This window comes from Chaetura pelagica, unplaced genomic scaffold (assembly GCF_000747805.2).
Source record: "Chaetura pelagica isolate M959 unplaced genomic scaffold, ChaPel_1.0 scaffold534, whole genome shotgun sequence".
In the NCBI taxonomy this organism is placed as follows: domain Eukaryota; kingdom Metazoa; phylum Chordata; class Aves; order Apodiformes; family Apodidae; genus Chaetura; species Chaetura pelagica.
In genome coordinates this window covers 386,571-410,106 of record NW_009953065.1, presented here as the reverse complement: position 1 = coordinate 410,106, position 23,536 = coordinate 386,571, and the positions used below count along the sequence as shown (strand labels likewise).

Here is a 23,536-nt window from a genome sequence, read left to right as displayed (position 1 = left end):
GAGCTCTGCCACCCGCGCACCGGGCTGTGCCTCCGCTGCCGCGGCCTGGCGGCCGGAACCCGCTGCGAAAGGTACGGGGGAGGGCGGCTCTGCAGAGCTCACCCCAGCGCCGGTGCTCTGCGGAACGCGTGAGGGGCGGGGGGCCCGCCCGCGTCCCTGTGGATGCAGCAGTGACCTTAACTGGAAACACGTACCAGCATCAAACTGGGCCTCTCTGCATTTGTTCAGCACATGCATGTGGGAAAGCGCATGTAACGCCTGTGGGAGGACCCCGAGCACGGTACCCGTGCAGCGTTGCAGCGTTGCAGCTGGCTCCCTGCGTGTGAGGCACGAGTGCCACAGCTCAGTGTGCCTGGAGACGTGCAAAGTGCTGCACGTGAGACACACTGGTTCCTGCCGGCTCTGGGGCTGCCAAGAGGCTGAACTCGTGCTGAACACTTTAATATCTGCAGTTATCTCTGAGGAGCTTAGATAAACATGCCCTGTTTGCTGGCTCATATTATTTCCTTACGACCAGCAAATTTCTTTTCCCACATCTTCCAGCTCCATTCAAACCAGTGCTCCTCTTTTTTATTCCATTCACTGGTAAGCAGTATCAGAGTTCAACAAGGACATCAGAATTAAATTTGTTAGCTGTTTAGTTTAGTTTGGCTGGATTGTACCTTGTAATTCACTTTTAAGAGGATTTCCCCATTAAACCTATTGAGCTTTTCTTGCAGTGCTTTTGGACAATAAAGCCTTTAGCTATTGTGCTTGTAGGTGGCAAATAGAATAAAAATGGAAACCTGAAATACTTGTTGTCCTGCATGTCTGTAGGAGCTCCAGACCCCAGGGAGAGGGTAATTGAATAGCCAAGACTTTTAGCCTGGCTTGTATACATATAGAGAACTGTGTCCACATTTGCCATAGTAAAGCAGATCAAAGAGTGAGGATGCTTCGGGAGCCTCTGTATTGCAGCAGCTGCAGAGCAGTGGGGGGCCAGGCACAGAGGAAGCAGTGATGGGCAGGGTGGTGGGGGTGGTGAACCCCCAAGAAGCCCCCAGAGCCCCCCACCTGTCTGGGTAACAACACAGCCACCACTGCCTCCAAGCTGTCCTCACCCTGGGGCAGAACATGTTGGGCAGAGCATGGCTGATTCCCATCCATATGCTGCATCTAAAATATGCAATATTCTCTGAGTCCTCTGAATGAATTGATGCTTTTTTGCCTATGCCAAGACTTTCTAATGTCATGCCAGCCACGATTTGTGTGTATGTATGGAAATGTGGTGATAGGTGAATATAGAGAATTTTAAAGGGCAGCTTTTAACTGCCTATGCAGAACATGTGTGGTATGTCATATGTATTTATTATAATTTAGATTAAAATGGTTCCAGAATAGGTAAAAGTCTTCAGAAATATCCCTTGAAAATATGCCATATGTCTTTTTCTTTTTGCTTCAGATTTTGGGAGTGCAGCTCTGATTTAGAACCATTTTAGAACACCTTTGCAGCTGGATGTATCAGTACGAATTACTGGGGATAGCATTACAATTACCTGAAATGTTTAATTAATTACAGATACATATACATTGATTCACCTGCAGGGACTGAAAGGAGTACTTGACAATTCCTGCTTCTTTGTTTTGACTGCTTTGACAGGTGCATGGATGGCTACTACGGAGACCCTCTGAAGGGAGAGCCCTGTCGCCCATGCATGTGCCCAGGGGAACCTACAAGTAATATGTATTTTGCACGTTCCTGTTACCAGGACTCCCAGACTGCACAACTGATCTGCAATTGTCTCAAGGGATATTCAGGTACAAAGCAAAATAAGGACTGGTTTTGATTATATTAAAATGTAATGTAAGAGAGAATAATGACCATCCTCTCCCCATCCCCTGTTCAGAAATTACAAGTGAGATAATAGGAATAAAATAGATGAGAAAAATTAACACTCAAATTTACTGATAGTAGGTAGGGAAGTCCTGACTGAGAAGAGTGGGAATTAGTACAATTAGTGTTCAAAAAAGGGATTCACCTATGTGGATACAGTAAAGACATTAACTAATCTGATGGCAGTCTGGAAACCTCCTCCTTTCCACACATGATACATTAACCTGGTGCAGAGAGGGAGGGAGAAGTGCAGTTGCTTGTTACCTTTGACAAACAAGTGTAGGGAGCCCAAATGGGAAAGAAGAGGGCATCAAAAAAGAGCTGGTAGGATTTCCTAATTAGATAAAATCTTTCTCCCTATAGAGGAATCTTGCTTTGACATTATGCCCAAAAGTGACTGTTTCACCATTCAAATGGTCACTTTAGAAATGAGGTTTCCAATCTCAGCTGTCTCAAAGGCAGATATTTTTGCAGCAAACTGATGCCTTGCTTCTTAAGATCCCATTGACTTACTTTAATTTCTACAGGGAAACCTGAAGATATTTCCTTCCCCCTAAACTCCAAAAAGATCTCCTATGATGCAAGCAAACCTTATTGGGAAATACTGCCAAAAACTAAACCAATGCTGTCATCTTTACTTAGGCTGGGTTCTTTTATAAGTCAAGAGCAGTTCTGCTTGAGCAATTGCTGTAGGTCCAAAATGACCCTTGTTGGTACTCACCCAGGAGATTTCTGTCCTCACAAACACCACAGAAAGGCTCTGGTCCTGAGGACCATGGCAAAGGAGCAGAGTCCTTGGTTGAGGATGAGCCAATGGATGAGTTCCCAGCAACACCAGCCTGCCCAGAAAGGTTTCTGAGGTGCAGAGAGGTAGCACCCCAATTGGGAGGGTCATTAGGATGGCATGCTGAAGTAATTGCAATGCCAGCAAGCAAGGACAAGCATTCCAAAGCTCATCTGACCTCCTGGGGATTCTCCACTGCGTTACAGAAGGGAGAGCAGGTCTGCTGGGCTCTGGGCTGCTCTGTGGAAGGGAGCTCCTCACCTTCCTGCTGTTGGGGTAAAGGCCCCAGGGAAAGTCCTGCAGATGTGGCCATCACTGACCACTGCCATTGAATTGTAGAATCACATAATGGGTTGAGTTGGAAGGGACCTGACCAACCTGGCCTTGAAGACTTCCAGGGATGGGGCATCCACAACTTCCCTTGGCAACCTCTTCCAGTCCACCACCATCCTCACACTAAAGAACTTTTTCCTGAAAAGACTTTGCTGGAAAAAGATGTTTGAAGGTGCTGTGTGTGTGTAACTATTTACTCCTACTGAAAGTACTTCCTTGGTAAAAGTTACTTGAGAAGAGTGCATTTCCATCCGATTTCAGTGCAGGAGATGTAATTTAAACTGATTATGGAAATAAAGGGCAACAGTCTCAAACAGGTGGATATTTTCCATTGGAAATGTGCATTTTAACAGACAGTCTGAATCTTTTAACAGCATTACTGGAAATCACATTTCATTTGAATTCCCAGCAGCCGGCAAATACTCTTTACCTTTCTCTTCACCAGGCAGTCGGTGTGATGAGTGTCCTAGTGGGTTCTACAAAAACCCTGGCAAGCCTGGGCTTGGCTGTGCACCATGTCCCTGCAATAACAACATTGATGTGACAGACCCAGAGTCCTGTAACAGGGTCACCGGGGAATGCACCAAGTGTTTGCACAACACCCATGGAGCAAACTGCCAGTTCTGCAAACCAGGATATTTTGGCTCAGCCCTCGATCAAAACTGTCAAAGTAAGTAAGGAACAGCACTAAAACTGTGCTGTATTTCCTAGTGTTACTACTAGGAAAATTTAAAAAGAAATTAGGCTACAGGGAGAGGTTAGCCCTTGGAGGCACAGTAAAAGTAAAGCACATCAGTGGAGCAAAATACGAGAATACTGAATATATTTCTATCCAGCAATACAAATAACTGTTAATATGGCACCTATTAAATTCCTTGTCATCCAAGTCTCACTAAATCTCATACTGCATATCACTCCTAGGAAATACTCAGATGTGAAATTAAATCAGTACTCTCTGTTAAGGAAAACAAATGTGCATTTAGCCCATTCAGGAAGGAATCAAAAGTAAAGGGATCAAAGATAATTGTTTATCCATGTTGCCAGCCAATGCCAACTAAGCAGTGCTCAGTTAACCAGATGATCCCTTGCTGAGCTCCCTGCCTTACCAATTGTTTTCATTAAGTGGATAGAATGAAACTATTCAGGCAATTTAATAAACTCCATGAGGACACTGTCAGTAATTCAGCACTTTTAACAGAAAGGAGTGTAAGGAAAAGTGTTTCTCAAAAAGTATTTTCACCAGTGTTCCTCACCAAGGGTCCAATTTCTACAGGCTAGGCAATTACAGGTATTTCCAATTTCTTCTTCTGGGAATCTCAAAAATACAGTTCAAGCCCATTCCTTGTTCACTCTTGGAAGATGTCTATTAGAAAAGGTTAAGCAAGAACTTTTGGCTCCTCATGAAGAAGGCTTCTTATCTTACTTGGCTTACTGGGGTTTCCCGCTCTGGATAGTCCCTCCTTACCCTGCATATTTAACATTTCATTCTAATAAGATCAAAAATTCACTATGCCTTCATTTTTTTGGCCTGTATTGGAAGTAGGGAATGTTCCCAGTGAGTTGGTCAGAGTGACCATAGAATCATAAAATGATACAAGCTATTACAGAATGACAGGTAAACTGTATAAGACTGAAAATGTGTTCAAGATTACTAGATGCAAACCAACAGCATGGGCTTTATATACAGCTCTGATTGCCCATCAACTGTCTGTACTATAATTTGCTGTAGTAATTGTCCTCCTTTTTCCAGAGTGCACGTGCAATCCAGCAGGTGTCCACCCTGCCATGTGCCCGGGGGGGGACACAACCTGTCTGTGTGACCCAGCCACAGGAGCTTGCCCTTGTCTGCCCAACGTGGTGGGTGTGACATGTGACCATTGTGCCTCTGGGTACTGGGGCCTGGCTAGTGGGAAAGGATGCCAGGTCTGTGACTGTGATTCAAAAAACTCCCAAAGCAACCAGTGCAACCAGGCAAGACAATTACTATGCTTCCTGGGAACTGGGGTGGTGGTGTTCTAGCATGGGGGGGACCCTCTTAAAAATGAAGGTAGTTTTCTGTTGTGCTCCCTGAAAACAAGAAATCTTTGGAAGTTTGCAGTTGGTGTGATCAGACTTTGAGTCATTATATCAAACATGCTGTTCTGATAATTTGGCTCTGCTTGCAAGGAATTTCTCTTCGCCTGTGTTTCTTTGTCAAGCAGATCTTAGAAATACTTTGCAAGAAACTATCACATTAGAAAAAAATGCCTCGTAAGTATAGGTACAGGGAAGAAGGAAGTGCAGGCTTGGATCCAGGAGTCTTATGAGTATTTTTTAAACTGTTTCTTTTCATACAGTAGCAGCTGTATGAGACATGAGCATCATGTCTCATCTCTCTGACTGCTGGGGTACTTTTTATCATCTTTAATTCCTGTGCAGATTTTAGGGCTAGAATGTAGAAAAAATAAAAGTATTTCAGAATAGAGAGGTGAAATTGTGGTCCCATGGAGTCAACAGCAATTTTGCTGTTGACTTCAGAGCACCAGGAGCTTATCCTAAGCTCTTGCTGATGTTCTTTCACATTTTTCTTTCAGTATGCTTTCTGTTTCTTTCAGTTTATTTAGTGGTTTTAGTATTTTTCCTACCTCTTAACCTTAGAGAATTACTACTGCTTTTCTGAGCTATACCAGTTATCAGAGCTGTAATTCCCTGTTGTTTTTTTTAATAGCTGAATTCCAAAATAAATTTTTGAGGGCAATGTGCATAATATACCCTCGAGATTTTTGGTTACAGTTAGTCATGTAGTTAAAATTGAAATGATAAGATGGATACTTTGCTCCAGCAAAAACAATAAATTAATCTGTTTTGCAAAGAAAAATAATCCTCTCTCAGATCATAGTCAGAGGATCAGTTCTCAAAATAGCATCTGTAGACTGGAACACATAAAATCTTTTACATTAGTAAAGAAAGGCCATCTTTCAAAGTCCATTTAGTTTTCACAGCCTTCAGGAGGAAAATGGCAAAGGTGGGCCAATGCTGTACAAACCATAGTGTTCAAAGACCATGTGCAAGCAATGTCACTGCAGTCCCCGTACAGCTGCATGACATGAGCCACAGGGAGAAAGAGAAAACCAGTAAACAATGTATATCCAGCCATATGACTCTGCAGGAAGTTATTTAATCCTGACTGTCTTTACAGCTTACAGGCCAGTGTCCATGTAAGCCAGGTTACAGTGGAAGATGTTGTGATGAATGTGAGGAAAATTACTTTGGCAATCCCCAGGCACATTGCATTTGTAAGTATTACTGTGTGGGGACAAACTGCCTTCAAAGAAACATTTACCTTTTATATTCATAGGGGAGATGGAACACGGATCTTGAGAAGCAGGCTTTCATACATTTGTGTGTATGAGATGGATAAAAGTGTTTATATTATTTATCTATATTGTTCCTTCTATGACTATGATGGGAAGATGGAAGTCAGACATGCAGAAGAGCCGTTAGCCAGGCAGTCCACTTGGCTGTAACTCAACCACTGCTTTGCTTTTATTGCCTTGAACTGCACGATTGTACTTTTTGCATGCATTAAACCCATGATAAAGGAACAACTGGGTGTAACCTGCTGTCCCTTTCTTGCAGCATGCAAATGTAACCCAGAGGGAACCAGCCAGCCCAAGTGTGACAGAGCCACCGGCGCGTGTAACTGCCGCGCTGGTGTCACCGGCCGGTTCTGCGACCAGTGCGGCCGCGGCTTTGAGAAGGACTTTCCCTCTTGCCACCAGTGTCATCTTTGTTTTAATCAGTGGGACACTGAAATTACTGCCCTCGCTGAGACTGCTCAGGGGTTAATGAGGTTTGCTGCAAATCTCGAAGATAAAGGAGGACGGATGCCCAGCTGTGACATGCGCTTCAAAGCCTTTGAAGACGCCATTTCTGAAATTGAAAGAATTTTGAGACATCCTGTTCTTTCACTGAAAGCCCTCTCAGGCATCAAGGATTTTCAGGGCTACATTCAGTAAGGGCTTGGCTGCTCCTAAAAAAATCCCTTGGCTGAGAAAGCAGTCTTTCCCTGGGCTCCACCAGTCATCCCTACACATCAAGTCCACTTATGATCAGCACACATATGTTGGACTACTAAGTCACTGTTTTCAATAGATCCATGAACAAAACAGTCTTTTTAGAAATCATCTGTCCCCCGCAGGCATATACTTAAATGCTGGAATTTTCCAGCTCATCCTAAGAGTTGTCTAAATAAGCCATTACAAGTAAATGTTTCTGCTAATTTAGAAATCTATCTCTTGTCCCCTAAAATGTTGTGTATCTCAGTTCTAGTTTAAGGACAATCCGATCTGACTTCTGCATAATTGCTGGTTCCCTTTCAGGCAAGAAGTTGCACAAATGGATGCCCTTCACAGTATGCTGTATGAGTTTCCTGACCTTAGCAAGAACATAGAGGACATTGGGAAAGAAGCTGACCTTGTGTATGAACGTCTACAACAGAAGATACATCTGCATCAAAGTTTCCAATACTTGAACCTCAAAGGTAAGGCAGCCAGCAATTAATTGAAATAATTGAACATTTTCTTTGAAATTTCAGGATCTTTTTCTCACCCTTGAACCATACAACATTTCAAAATTCCCTAGATTTTAGCTTTCTCTGGTAGTGCAAAAATGTAAATGCTAAAAACACTTTATGCTGACTTTCCAAACTCCCTTTTATCTTAACATGCCATGATTTCTAGCACCTTAAATTTCAGATGCTTGTGCCGGGGTCATGTCAGTCAGAAGTCTCATGAACCCTGATGTTTACATCAGGATTTAAAAGCCACCCAGTTTCCAAGTATAGTCTCACAAATCATACAGCAGCAGATAGAACAGCAAAGGATTTTTTCTCCACTTCTGACTTACTTGTTTTTAGCAATACATAAAGAATGTTGCACAGCAATGGTTTGTTTAATTAAAGCAGAGAGTCAGAGTGCAACTTCTTAGTGTTCCCATGGGAAAATACATTACTTTATGTGGTAAGGAACTAGCTCTCCATCACCAAAAATGTGAAGTCAGAACTGAGTTCCTTGGCGTTTTAGAAATAATTACACTGTCTGTGCTTGAGCTAAATATAGACTCCATCAGCTGCTAATAGCAGTAATGACAATGTCACAGACTGGTTTCTGGAGAAAGATGGGGAAATATCAGTCAGGGATCTTGGACAGATGCTAAATCATCATAGTGGCAAGAGATTGTCAGCAGTATACTCTCCAAGGAGACAGCTGCCAACATATGAATGCCCAGAAGACAACATAGACACCACGGAAGACAGGAGCTATAGGCAATATACTGCCATTTACAGTTCCTCTGTGTTTTGTTCAGGAGAGAAAAACATTGGCCTAGAAAAGGTTGAAAAAATAGAAGGAAAAGTCAACAGAATACAAAGCCAAGGGACAGGAAGAGAGGAAAAGGGGGATTAATTAAAATCTAGTACTCCCCTTCCCTGTTGTACTTGGCAGTGCCCCTGGGGCCAGCTCTTCCGCTCAGGTCCCTGCAGGAGCAGTCAGCACAGCTCTCCCAGGCTCTGCTTTCCCAATTCAACTGAGTCTTGTGCAGACTCTGAGAAAGGCAGGAAGGCAAAGAAACAATAAATCCTAGGGAGGTCAATGGATGCACAGCTGAAGCATCCATGGTGCTGTCTGGTCACATTCCAAACCCACTTCATCTTTTGGCCTCAGGAGATGGATAAACATCCCTATAAAAAGCACATGGGGATGTGGGGAGAGGAAGACCTTGAATTAAAGCTGAATTTCTGGTCAGGGCCAAAAATATTCATTGGTCTTGCTACCAATCATCTAACAGCACACAAGTAACATTCCCAACAAGGTAATCAACTTTTCTGATACTCAGGAGAAAGCCTTGCTCCCTCTCTCCATCTTCATTTCAGGACTAGCAGCACATGCTAGGTATGGCTCCTTTTTGCTGGTCCAAGCAAGCAGGGTAGAGCAGGATATGGCCATGTACCCCACCTGAGGTACACTTGCCACTTGTGTTGTGGACACACATGGGGAACAGGCTCCTACCTACTTTTTTAGCAGAGGATCAAGTGGACAAGTATTCAGGACTCAGAGACTTCCTCACAGGATTACATTCTGCCAGCTGACCTGGAAATGTCAATACCTAATGATTAATTAAAATCACTGGCAAAAAGGAGACACAAGCGTCCTTAAAAGAATGTTTGCAGTTTGTGAGATGTCATTAAACTATGGCTTTCCAGCCTTGGCTCTGGCTCTGCAGCCACTGTGATATGGTAGTGCAGTGAGGATGGCTTCCTGGGCTGTAAATCAAGCCTGGTGCTGTGTTTAATGTGAAGGAACTTGGAACTTCTACAGCTCCATCACAAACCAAGTGTGAAAAATGCATTTGGGCCACTTAATGGAGGACTGAACCACTGTAAAATATTCCTGCAATTGAATTGTTGCACAGAAAATGGTCTCTGGCTTAGATACGGAGTTACAGCAGCCTCTTGCCAGGTATTTTCTATTAGGAGCTAAGTTTAAACTGTACATTGTTTCCATGAATTACAAGATAAAATAAATAGCCCTGGTTCCACATGATAACTAAACATTGTTCAACTTAAAGCAAGGCCAAAGTCTTTAGTGCCTGATTCAAAGCACACAGGACTTGACAATGCCTTGTCATTGACTTTGACCAGTAACTGAGTCAGTTTCCAGCTCAGAGAGGGATGCTAATCAATGACCTCTAATGCTTTTTCACTGCCGACACATCAGTTCTGGCTCATTGCACATACTTCAGCCTGGGGATTTGGGGAAAACTGGGTTCTCTGGAGATCTGGGAAGCCTCGACAGCAGCATCAAATTATGTGTTTTGCAAAAGGCCTGAATCCTTTCCTTATTCTATTAATCTGGAAAAAAAAAAAAAGTAATAAAGTAAAAGTAATATTATCCAACCTTTTGAGTCTCTTTAAGGGAAAGCTTACACAAACAAGAAAGAGTCTTGCTGGAAAATATTTTTTGTTTGGCCTACAAGCTTATAATGGAAATGCACTTTTTTTTAACACATCAACCCTGAAATTAGATTTTCTAGAGCCATAGAAAACCCATACATTCCCATTTGTAATCTAAATTTTGGCCTCAGTTCAGCAGAGCATTTAACTTTTGGGTGCTATGCTAAACAGAGACAGGACAAATGCTTTCCTGACTCAGAGTCAAAAAGCTGATAATTTTATAGTTTTTACAATTGGCAGAAACAATCCACCTGCCTAGAATTATAACCAGTATAAATGACAGGAGCTTTATCAAATCAACAATGGCAGCAGTGCATGAGCTACTGATGAATGCAGGTCAGTAGCGGTTTGTGTCATTAATGGGATCCCCTTCATACTTGTGTGTCTTGCATTGGCTTCTTACACACCTTGGACTCTGAAGAATGACATGGGATCCACTGTACTTGCATCTATTTTAGCAGGTTTTAATGGAGTCAATAACTATTCCTGTTTGGCAACTGGCTGAGTAAACCATTAGAAAGTTTGCCTGAGGAAATGGCAGCTCCTGCCCATCCCTCCCAGTTAGTGACAACAAACTGAATCACCTGTCACTCACCATTTTTCCAGAAATCAAGTACATGTATTAATTAAATGCAACCAAAATACAATCAGAACTAAACTCTGCTTCTGTTGCTATAGAAGCCATCAGCAACATTAGGAAACATTTTGAAGTATCCTTGCTGGCAGAGCAGAAGAGCAGTGGGACAATTCCTATCATAAGATACTCAGAGTACACCAGGAACCATGCACTCGCTATGCTGGGACAGCAGGCCTTGAAAGAAAGCAATGTGCTGGAGCAGCTCAAGGTGATGAAGAGCCCCAACATCCAAAACTTGAATGAAAAGGTAGGCCCTATGGATTTTGAATGGGAGCTAAACAAAAAAAAATATCTTTTTTTCATGTCATTGGTAGTTTTTATTTTAAAAGGGTGCCTGCACGCATTTTAACTCTGGAAAACAATCTTTCCCCAGCTGGCACAGAGGTGCAGTCACGTCAGAAACAGCTGCACTTCTCAGCTGTGGTTACTACCACCCTTCTGGAAGCCATTGCTTCCAGGGCAGGCCCAGCACAAGGAGCTCTTTAAACACTCTCTAGTCTCAAGAGGACTTCTGTGTAAATTCAGAAAGATTAACCCCAAACTTAAACTAAGGAGAGCATCTTTTCCCTGGAGTGGTTGGAGAGTGCTCATGCATCCTTTGCAGCACCCATGGGAGAGGAAGGATTTTCTGTCTTCCTGGGGGGAAGCAGAGAGTTCCTGATAGCACCTTCAGCCAATGCTGCCAGAGATGGAAGAAATCATCCATCTGGGCCTTTTGTCTCAACATCTGTGTCAAATTATATGGAGGGGTAGACATGGTACCATGTTTTGTGAGAGTTGATCTGGATCCTTTGGAACAAGCCATTGACCTACAGCCTGGGTATGGCCAGGGACAGTTTCAGCCCTTTTGCCATAGAGGAGTGAAGCAAGGCTCTTAATACAACACATGGAGCCCAACAAATGGCTCCTGCAAGCAAAGTCTCAAAGCCATGGGCTGCCATTGTGTTCTTCAAGACAAGGAAGGGGTACGTGTGACTGGCAGGACAACCATCTTTGGAGAGACCAAATCACCATCTCTTCAGGAAAATCCCATACAATGTTCAATGTTCGTATACTGTTGAAACATTTTCCTTTCCCCAAGGACTGTGCCTCAGGTCCCCAGAGGAGTCTTGACATAGGCATCTTCCCTATTGCAGATCTGTGGTGTGCCAGGAGACCAGCCCTGTGTCACAGCAGCCTGCGGGGGAGCTTTGTGCCGGGACAGCCACGGAGTCAGGCTGTGTGGTGGCCCAAAGTGCAGTGGAGCTCTTCCCCTCTCCACTGATGCCTTCAGAAAAGCTGAGGAGAGTGCTGTGTTGCTACAGAACTTAACTGCTCAGCTACAGGACCATGAGAAGCAGGTGATGTATATCAAACCTACATTTGTTCACTTATTTTTTAATGGATGGAGGATGAGATTTTGGAGGTCCCAAATCTACAAAAACTCACCTGCTCCTTGGACAAAGTGCAGTGACGTAGCAATGGAGTGTGTCCCAACACCACATCCTACCTGCCACGGTTCAGTATTGGGAGTATTAGGTGCTAGTCCCACCAAGAGGCTGTGGCTCTAGGCATGCCTTCCTCTTCTTCACAGCTGCCAAGACCTCACAGGTCACAGTGCCCCATGCCTGTGGAATTTGGTAGCATCAGGCTACTATTGTCTATATTTTTATTGGGAAAGATTCAAAGGGTGCTGCTTGTCAGTAGCCTGAGCATGGCCCATGCTAATTGCAGTGGGATTACTGCTGTGCATAGTGGTAAACTCAGTTTATACAACTTCATATTACTCTTCTGTTTGCCATTAAGGAATTTTTGCAAATACTTTCAAGCCAAAGCTTTTCTGCCCCTGCTTATATTTAGAAGGGCATCAAGTAGTCAGCTGTACTGCACAGTAGCACTGAAAATAACTCAAGCAAAGTGTGGCCAATTCAGTATGTGCAAAGGAAACAGAACAGACAGATCCCACAACACCAGCAGAGACAATTTGTTCTCATTAGCAATCAGAGATGATGCCTGTTACCGTCATAGGCCAAACACATTTTCCAACAGAAATGTCATTCTGATGTGGCTTTGTCCTGTCCCTGCAGGGTGCCTGGGCATCCATTTCCTTCTTTTAAAATACACGCGACACTCTGCATCACAGCAAACAGGTTTAGAAATGAGCAACTGGGGCACAGGCCTGGGCTCCAGGACAGAGGGGCAGCAGCAAAAAGCTTCCCAAGCACCAGGCTACTGGGACACTGCTCTTGGTGCTGGCAAGCTTCAGCTCTGTGATAATATGTATGAAGTATTTAGAGATGTTTCAAAAGCAAAACCATCACTGTTTTCCTTGTTGCTGTTGGAACAGTGAGTCTCTTCCCTCCGCAGACCAGAAGGGTGGTGCCTGTGGATTTCATTAAAGCAAAGCATAGACCCCAGCAAAGCAAAATACTGTTGGCATTTGATGATGAATCTAAAGTTCTCACTTAAATTATCAAGAATACTAATTTAATAGCAAAAGTAACTTTTAAAGATAAGCCTTAAACTCCACCTTTCTCATTCGTGTCCTCTGAGATGTATTTTCACAGCAAGGCCAATGTGAAAAAGCAAATGAAATTGCCTGCCTTTTCTGTACTGAATCTAATCACTGACAGGCTGCAATACTGCAACAGAAAACAACAGTCAGCACCTCCTTTTAGAAATAGAAAGGCCCCTAGTTTAGCAGTGGTTGCAGAGAGAAAAACTGCTTGCTGTGGGCTTTTTCTGAGGCCAGATGAAGGCCATGATGTAGCAACTTCTATAGTTCCCCAAAGGAGTCTCCTACTAGTTTTCAAAGCCACAGCAAATTATTCCAGGTGAGGCTTGGATCAAAATTATTTTTATGTCAGAGCTCAATTTGCCAAGCAATGATAGATAACCTCCAGAAAATGGCACTGTTATTTCTAATTATATTTCCAGGCTGAACGGATTAGGAAAATGGCAGAAGATAGCAAGATTAAAGGCTCACAATTTAATGGGCAACTGGAGACAGCTAACAATCAAATTAAAATTGACCAAGAGATAACTAAGGACTTCATCCAAAAAGTGAAAGACTTCTTGTTAGGTAAATATGCAGTGTTTCTTAATGAATTTTTCATATATATTCCAATACAATATAGCATGATAGATGGCCAGAAAATGGTCTATCTGTATACACATAAAATTTCTTATCTACCTCTTGACCTGTGCAATCTTTTTCAATCCCTTTTTCTCTAGTGTTTCTCTCCCACATGACAGTACTTGGTATTACTATTCCAATAGGGTTTTTTTGTTCTGATTGTCATCTTTTATTAACTTCCTTAATTTGAAGCATGCAAGTAATTCCCTCAGTTCCTGCTTTATCTGAGCAAAGGACTATTAACATAATTTCATACAATATATAATGTCCAGGCATGTCCAGTGCATCCTCAGATTGTTATTCCACCCCCTTCTTCCAGGCCCATAAATAGAGGCTCTCCGTAGGGAGCGTGGGAATTGGGACACATACGGCTCCGTCAGCTCCGTAAAGCTGTAACTTAAGGAATCAAAGGATTCTGGTAGAACTTCACTGCTGTCATAAAAAAATAACAAAACAAGCATATATGCCCTAAAACCTTTTACAGTCTTGCAGAAAAATATTGCAAAAAAAGGACCCTACCTTTTTTTTCTTATTTTTTTTTTAAAGATGCAGATCAAAGGAGTTCAAACGTGGTAGGATTTTTTTAATCTCTTGAATGTAGCTGATTACATACATTTCTAAGGATTGCATATTGGCAGTTCTTTGGCATTGATACTTGTACATCCAAATGGGAGCCAGAGCAGAAGACTTCCTTTAAGTTACTTTGTCGAATTGGAATAAAAATTTCATTTAAGTCTTTTTTATTTGACAGCGATTGAAAATTCCACCTTTGGCTCTTCTCTTATGTTTCTTAGTAGACATCTGACATTTACTAATAAATAGAAAAGCATATTTTCATTAACTTTTGTTTTGCATATTGTTGTTTAAGAACTGTACCAGCTGAGATGTGTACAGTTACATTAAATCTGCTGTGCTCTACAGTGATGTGAATGGTAGTTTTAGATTAATCTATTTCTACCAAAAATAGCTCTCAGGAATGCACTACTGCTTGCACAGCAAATGTCTTCCACTTAATTCATGGTGAGTTACCTTGGAGCATCAGCACAAACATTTAATATGTTTCAACTGCTTTATCACCCAAGGTCTTGTCTATAAAGGGAAGTGAACAGAAAACAGGAGTGATTGTGAGACTGCACAAAGCACTGACTAACTTTGCCTGTGCCTCCTAGAAAAGAACTGGGATGAGATCATTTGTAAGGAGAGTTGTCAAAATACGTTTTTTTCCACTGTAAATTCCCATCCTATCTGAGTCTGACCCAAGTTTCCTCTGTAGCTTAGCCCTTCTCATTAACCAGCAAAGGAACCACTTTCTCAATATTGTGGTGACACCAGGGAAGGGATTATACCCACTGGCCAGATTGGAAAGCTCCATTCACACCCCAGTCTCTCCAGTGGCTCTTTGATCTGGGGGCTGAGGGAGAAATGGGCTCTGACACATCTAGCTGTGCTGGGCACCGATTTAAAACCTTCCATGGGCTCAGTTCTACATCAGAATTTTAATAACGCAGTTCAAAGTGGGTTCAAATCCTCATTTTACCCAGTTCTGACAATACCAACAGCAGTACCTGGAAGCATAATATTCAATTACAAAACGTTGGAGACAATTCTCTTACCCCCTTGCTGTGCCTGTCAGCTTTGTTCTGCCACATAACTCAAAGGGCAGGCAGCCATAATGATCATTCATGTCTCACTGGGAGGAAGAAGCCACTTCAGGACACCCTCAGCTCTGTTTCTCTTGCAGATGAGAGTGCACCTCCAGAAGACATCGAGAAGGTGGCAAGTTATGTTCTGCAAATAAACCTTTCCTTGACTCCACAAGAGCTCGCGGGCATGCTTGGCAAAATCCAGGGCATTATGGACCCCTGTGAGAAGTACAAACTGAACGCAGATAAGAGAAACAGAAAAAGGGAGGAAGCTCAGATGCTCCTGGTGGGGGCACGAGAAGCCGAGTGAGTAGGGTATTCTTGTACTGGTGTGCTAACTTCACCTGGTTGCACAGCACTTGGTAGGACTGCTTCATACCCCAGGAATTATCCTAGTAACACTGGAAGGAAAGCTCAGATGACAGCAGATTTTGGCTCGCAGTTTCCACAGGGCTTCTCCAGGAGGAACAGGCCATGGTTGCTCAGGTTGAAGGAGCCAACGTGCTGCAAGGAGACAGCTCCTGCCAGCTCTTGGCTCCTCTAGCTGCTTAGGCAAAGAGGCTATGGCAGTTTCATACTTCCACAATGGACCATTACATCTGGTTCACAGGAGGTTTAAAACAGGGAGAGGGAAATTATGTTAAGCTATAAGTGAGATTTCCTTACTAGCAGTGCACCACCAGGCAGGTGGCAGCATCCAGCCTCACCAGTAATACAGCAGCTCAAGGTCCCTTAATGAGGTCGTTTTTTGCTAGCTTACAAACCACCATTTTAAGTTGTTGTTGGACTTGAGGGAGTATTCCTGCATGTGAGCATGGGAGCACTTGAAACTTTGATCTCCAACCACAATACTACACACATTTCTATTTTTCCATTTTAGGAAGGCAGCTAAAGCTCTTCTGCCTGTGGATGAAATTAATAATACTCTAAAAAATGTTGTGAAATCCCAAGGACTCTCCAAAGACACCTTTGTAAAGTTAAATGAAGAGATAAAAGGCATCAGAATGCAAATCTCACAGGTATCTCACTGTAAATGTTTTAATTTATTTACTACACACATTTTTAGGAAAAGATACTTCATCTCAAAGTTTCCTTAATGTAAACTTAAGTAAGTGAAACCAGAATGCGGTGCAGATATGACACTGATTCCATAATGTTGAAGGGTCTCCTTAATCAGTTGACATTAATCCCCCTCATTACTACACTCTGCAAGCTGGATGGACATTGTGTAAGAAACCACAGCCTCGAATTGCTCTGTTTTAGGCTGAGAACCAAGTGAACACGACAAATGATGAACTAAATGACTTGTCAGCAAAACAGTCTGAGGTGGAAGATGAAATTGCCACATTGCAGGCAAAAACGCTGATGAACAAGAATGAAAGGCAAGAGCACAAAGGCAAGAGCAGAGGCAGAAGCAGCTCACAAGCAAGCCCAGAATATTGATAATGTAAGCCTTCCTACCACGTATTAAGGGAAAAAAATATTCCCTGTGTTTGATAGTATTTTTGATTCATAAGTATAATCATGTTGTCCTGTTCTCCCCAAAACTGTGTTATGCCATGCAGTGTAAAATACCACAGGTTAAGAGTAATTTCTTTTTTATTTTAAGGCTTCTGGCAGATAGCACTTCTGTTTGCTCGCATGAAAGAAAACATTCACATTTCTCTGGCTACTTGGTGACATTATTCCTAGCACTGTGTATAAGACTTGTAGTCACCATGGGCACCAGTAAACACAACAGAACAAATCACAAAACCAAATATTAAAATATGTGAGCGACGGAAGCAGTCTGGCCATTCATCCCATGCCATGCCCCTTCAGAGAAAAGTGCTGTGGGAAGACCTGGAATTATTGGTTGGCCACATTGGTTGGCCAGGTGCTTTTCAGTAGCTCAAATTTTTGAGAATGTGTTAAGGCAGCTAGAAATTTGCTGAAACTGCAAGGGGAATCAGGCACCCACAGCACAAGCTTGGAGCATGACCAAGCTTCCAAATTTTAAGGAACTTGGAAGAACTCTAAACTGTTGCCTTGACAGCAATCTAAACTGGCATGGAATGGAGTTAGCCAGTAAATATTACAACAACCAAAAAAGTAAAAGATACCTTTTTAGAGGTAATTAATTATGTTTTAATTAAGCTTCATAGCAAAAATGTCATTTACAGAAAAGTCCTCTCGAAGTAAAAAAGCATAAGCTTTAAAAATCTTAAACCATATTTTCTCTATATCCTCAGACTCCCTTAACACTTTACATTGCTCCACTGGTAGTTCAATTGATTTTTAGCAAGTGTTGCAAAGCATTGTTCAATGTACACTAATGGATTTATTTTTTTGTTAAGATTTGAGAGATTCATAGTTTTGTTCAAAGAGAATATTTAAGAAGAGTACAAAAATCTCCTTTGGCACACCAAATTAATTATGGAGATGCTCTTAAACTAGAGTAACAACTTTTTGTTACAGGAGTTTGCTGACGTTAAAAGAAAGTACACCATTCTTCAAGAAAAGCTAAAAGCCCGAGCACCTCCAAAAGTAACACTAGAAAAAGTGAAGCAGCTGAAAGATGAAGCAGAAAAACTGGCTGAAGAGACTGAAAAAAAAATTAAACGAGTAACAGGTGATGTTCTCAGTTCCATAGCGAGTGGTGAAAATTGTGAGAGTCATGAAGTAAACTGAAGTCCTTGCCCACAGACACTAACAGACTAGGGTCACCAGAAATCAGCTTTAAAACAATTTAGCTGGTGAAAATCCCTGCTTGAAGCTACCCAAACAGTATAAAAGCAGTTAAACTGATTTAGCTTATGTCCTTTTTCTGACATAAATTGGTTGCTATAAACAGAGTTCAAGAACTGTCCACACAGGGACTTGCAGTGGTTTGATTCAGAGAGTTTAAAAGCAAGACAAGTGCAAAATCTGCATAAAACTTGGCTGCAGATTTAGCTGAGAGCTTTGATTCGTACGTTTGTTTCGGGCATTTGGACCTTAAATCTTTACTCCGTTCTCTGATTTTTCTTCCATGGTGTGGTGGCTCTTGTTAGAGAGCTGGTTTTAATCAGTCCATACTTGTTCCCCTTCGGGCATTATCTGAAGATAATAAGTTCACCAGAACTGAAGAGTACACCTCATCTGATTGCACAATTTTGTTGTAGTGAAGGTCTGGGCATTTCCACTGGGAATCCTTGGGCCTAGGATCTGGCCAGGCTCAGCATCTGAAAATGCCATGTAACATCAGCAAAACGGAAGCAGAAAGACCATCCCAGGGCAAATTCTTCAGGACAGGCCCAAATAAATACTTTGAGCAGATAACTTGAGTAGATGCATTTTAGAACGTCCCAATCACTCCAAATGCCCAGATGTTAAATGTGTTGGAAACAGGCAGTGGATAATGTGGGTTTGACTCATTACCAGTATGTTTACATGGGTATAGCTTCACAGAGACCAGCAGAAACATTCCTGTAAATGAGGGAGACCTAAGCTCATTAGGCCTGAATTGTCCAGGCTTTACACACATCAGTGGACACACTGTTCCTCTGAGGGTTTCCATTTAAGCCAACTCCTTCAAGAGCTCCCTGTCCTACCCCATCCTAGCTGATGGACAAAAGCACATGCTGAGAAATTAATTTCTTTAAGGCTGTCACGCTTCTCTCACAATCCAGAAGTCAGATTTTTCCCTCCAGATGCATATATAACATTCCCCATCTGAGATGGGCTTGTTGCCTTTAAAACTGCTGGGAAAAGAAGTGCTGTTAATCCCTGGGTTTTACTAACACAACAAATATTAGCATCATTGCATGTCTCTGCTCTTCCAGATTTGGAAAAGAAGCTTCAAGACCTGAATCAAACAAAACAAGACAAGGCAGAGCAACTGAGACAACTAGAGGAACAAGTGATGGCCATTAAAAATGAAATCATGGAGCAGGAAAGCAAGTATGCCACATGCAAAAGTTAAGGTCTGAACAGGCCACCAGGTAAAGTGCAACTGAAGTCTTCATGCTCACCACCTCCAGAGGTTCCCAGCACAGACAGTTGTCTCTGTAAATTCATCTGAAGGTGCATATAGAATGTTGGCACAGTGAATAATGTAGCTTTCTCTTGGGATTTTTTGTCCAGTTGAGTTCATATGAGAATAGGAAATACCATTCAATAAACCAGCTGTAAAGTAATTAATTTGGTTTCAGTCTTTGAGGGAGCTTTAAAATAGATTTCTGCCCGCAGCACAGAGCTTTTCCTTGGGGGGCTGGAAATGCAAAAGGAGGAATGCTCTAAGAACTACAGGTAACTCCCTTAGAGACTCCCAACACCCTGTGTCTTCTGCTGAACCCTACAGTAACTCATGGCTGTGCAACAGCCCCACTGGGATGGGGCAATACAGATGAAGGGCTGTGACCTTCTGTCGCCTTCCCTGCTGGCCAAGGGCGACCTCCCCAGGGTACCGGCACTCCTTCATCCCTGTCTTTCGCTGGGATAGAATACAGGGCTCACCGGGACCCCATAAGCACGTGGGGGTTCCCCTGTGTTACCTGGAAGTGCTCAGGGATGCTCAGTACCTCCGTGTAGAGGGCGACAAGGAGCCAATTCCCCGGTGCCCGCTGGATGGCAGTGCTCAGATGCCGAAAACAACTTCAAAATCATTGTTTAAGTTGTTAAGGGTCACTTCTCAGTGCCCTTCCTGCAATACCTTTTTCCTTATGCTTACAACGGGTTTCCCAAGTTTTTCGTTGCTGCAGTGAACAAGTGGAGAGTAACTCCAGCCCCAGCCAGGTTTAAGCAGGGAGTCTGGAGGGCCACAGGCGTTCAAAAACAGTTTATCCAGCTTTTCTCCCATATGCAGCACTTCTTGGAAGTCAGGGTTAACACAGCACTTCCTTGCAGCCATAAAGAACACAAGAACTGACCTAAATATAAGTTTTTAATTATTTTTCTTTTAACATAAAGAAGGACACTGGGGCTAAACAAATGATACAGGACTAGGATTTTTAAAAGACTGAGGGGAGCTACGCCTCAGTTCCAAAATCCCACCCATATTCCTGCAGGACACCAAGCAGACTAACAATGGCTTTTCCTCAGTTAAACCAGTCATGTCGTTCCGTCTAGACCATCCCACAGCAAGTATCCAATATTAACTTTATTCAGCTGGTGTGAGGAGCCCAGCACTGCTGCAGAGCACTCGGATGCAGCCCAGACCACATCAGTAAAACAGGGAATGCTCTGCAGGAATATGGGGCTCTTAGCAGCTACTCATCCTCATGCCAGCAGTGACTGTTAAACAATTGTTATCTAAAGCAAGCGTTGTTTTGTCCAAATGAGAGAAACCCTCCATACTTACCACTCTGTGTTTACAAGAGCTTAAGTAGCACTCCTATGCAGCTGGGTGGGAACTGGTGTCTGGGGGCTTGGGTGGGAACTGATGGCATGGATGAGAGATTTCAGAGATCTTCTTCTAACTCAAACCAGCTGTGCTCCGGGGCAATGTGCAACATGCATTACCCCTATCATAGCTTCTATTGTGAAAATGATGAAATAAAATTGTAACTTGGATATAACCTAACAGAGTCACCTGAATGCAGGTATGCACATAATTTGTGGTTTAGCTTTTCCTGAATTTTAGCACGTTAAAAAAAAAAAATCATCTATGAGGTGCAAGGCTTCTTTAGAAGGTATTAGGCTGTGATCAGATAATTGTATTTAGATTGACTTTGCCATAAAGAAATCGAGCATCTCTGCTTTAAGCAGGACACACAACTCCCCAAGCTGCTCGCATGCAGGTCTCTAGGTAATGAAGGATTTCCTGTAGGTTTCAAGGCAGCCCCGCTGCCCTGCACCTAAAGCAGGCAAACTGAAGCTCTTAGAAAGACATTCCCTATTGAATATAAACCAAAATTACTTTATTCATAGCTTTAAAAAATTGGAATTCACAAGCAGAAAGTTCAAAGAGACTTTACTCCTAAAATCCACTGCTGGCTGTGAGAGTTGCCATATGGCTTTAGACAAGCTGCAAGGATGAGAAGTCTGTAAACACAAGGCAGTTGTGGCCTGGAGGGGAGATGTATCCATGAGGGGAAACAGAAATCACTGTAAGAAAATCGGAAACAGGAAGAAGAAAATCAGCGTGGAGTCTGAGCTCCCCTGCCTGCCTCCAAGCATGCTCAGACACACAAAGAGCAGACCCGACAGGACCAGCAGCTACAGGACACCAAACCCATTTGGTGACGGCTCCCCAGGTTTATAACTGTGCAGCATTCCCCACTGGAAGTGGTGCAAAAACCATTAAAATGTTTTTGCAAAGTTAATTTGTGGGAAAATGTTGTATCTGGATCAAAACGACTGGTTTTTGTTCCCTCAGCTCTCTTAGTTGTGAATATAAATGGCTTCACAAAAGTTTTGGTTGAAAAAACTACTGACATCACTATCTTGCTGTAGGGCATTTTTATTTCAGTGGCATTAACCAAAATACAAACAACATTTAACCAAAGCCACATATAACCGAAGATACATTTAAGGAAAAAAAATCTGTTCAGCTCTATTTGCTAGGCATTCCACACTGCAGGGTTACAAGAAAATGTGTGATCAAGGGGGTCCCACGGAGGTCAAACTCTGAACTTTGGTTCTTCAAGAAGACTTTCAACCCAGGACAAACAGACACCCCAAGACTGTAAATTTCACCACCTACAAGGATCGGACATGACATGAGAGTGAATTTTTATCATTTGAAGAATCAATCCAATTAAAATACTCCCATTACCTACTGCTCACGATCACTGTGGAGAGGGATGAACATGAACAAGGTAATTCTACCTAATGACCCACGCAGAGAATGCTGATAGTCTCAGTCACCTCTGAAGGGGGACTATGGTTAGAGGTGACAGACACCACCCCAGTCTGTGCCTGTACTCCCCACACACAGTGACCGGTCACCACTGTGACCCCAGCTCATTCCCTGGCACATACAGGGTCACCCCCAGGCTGGAACACTGTGCATTGTCACGTTGTCCATGGCAAGGAGCTCCAGAGGGCAACTTTAGCCCCTTTTAGGTTTAGGGGAGGATAGGACTTCCACAAGGTTATGAAACAGGGAAGAAAAAAACCAACAAAACACAAAGGAAAAAAAGGAGAAAACTTCAATAGAAGGTGAAAAAGTCTGGGACATAAAACAATCCAGTGGCAACAAAAAGTTCAATCCCTGCACACAAAGTGATGCTGCAGAATGGCCCAGCCTGTCTGCCTTGGACTGGGGCAGTTTCTAACTGCAGCACAGTAAAACGTTTTCTGTTAGTGGGACAAAAATATTGGTTGCACTGAAGCTTAAAAACAAAGCTGGTCTGTGATTTCATGACAGGATCCTGAAACTGAATTAGTTTTGTGAATTTAGAAGACCACGTTGCAGGAGAGTTTTAGAATTACAATGCCTGTTACTTTTAAATGGTTTAATTTCCTGGATATCTTTAATGAAACAGCCCCACGAGTTCTTCAGTCAGGAGTCCCGGGTTATGTTTCAGACCTGGTGTTTAACCTTTAGGGCAAGTCACTTGGTATCTCTCTGTTTCTGCTTACCCATCTGTAAAATGAGAATGAACATATTTACCTACCCCGGCAGGGTTTCCTGGGACAGACCACGTCCACCCCAGCACTGTAAATAGCGAGAGCAAAGTGTTCTTGAGGGACACTGGTACCTGGTAAAGATCTACTCGAGTTTACGTGTTGCACGTGTGCAAGAAAACTCTGGTATATAAACCCAGGCATCTGTCACAGTCTGTGCCCAGCGGGGGCTGCGTTTTTCAAGCGTGTCCCTCTGTACCCGCTCCCGGTGTTTATTTGCCAGTAACCCTTTCCCCACGGTGCTGAGGGGACTCAGCTGCCAAAGCCCCCGTGTCCCCCCGACAGAGCCCCGGAGCGCAGGGCAGCCCGGGCACGGCCGCTCAGCCCCCGCAGCAGCGCCGGTGCCCCGGGGAAGGCAGCAGCACCGCCCGCTCCCAGGGAACGAGGAGCAGCCCAGCAGTGCCCAGCCCCGGCTGAACGGGGCCCTCTGCCCGTGCCGGGACCTGACCCAGCCACCGATGGCAGCGTGACCATCGTTCCCAGGAATGGCACTCGCCAACCACCTGTGCTGGCACCAGAGCAGCAGGCGATTCGGGGCTGTTTGACCGTCGCACGCAGCGGCTGCCGAGC

The 23,536-nt window shown here is 43.3% G+C and overlaps 1 protein-coding gene across 1 annotated transcript in view; it reads left to right on the top strand.

The window, feature by feature from the left end:
• Window positions 1–19,319, top strand: part of LAMB4 (laminin, beta 4) — a 42,065-nt gene extending 22,746 nt beyond the window's left edge. The window contains 16 exon segments of the mRNA XM_009996787.1: window positions 4–71; window positions 1,640–1,797; window positions 3,436–3,660; window positions 4,741–4,961; window positions 6,169–6,265; window positions 6,609–6,984; window positions 7,352–7,512; window positions 10,660–10,865; window positions 11,755–11,958; window positions 13,535–13,679; window positions 15,475–15,682; window positions 16,257–16,395; window positions 16,640–16,762; window positions 16,764–16,823; window positions 17,834–17,987; window positions 19,180–19,319. Coding sequence (XP_009995089.1) covers window positions 4–71; window positions 1,640–1,797; window positions 3,436–3,660; window positions 4,741–4,961; window positions 6,169–6,265; window positions 6,609–6,984; window positions 7,352–7,512; window positions 10,660–10,865; window positions 11,755–11,958; window positions 13,535–13,679; window positions 15,475–15,682; window positions 16,257–16,395; window positions 16,640–16,762; window positions 16,764–16,823; window positions 17,834–17,987; window positions 19,180–19,319 — 2,685 coding nt within the window.
• Window positions 19,320–23,536: the final 4,217 nt, after the last annotated feature.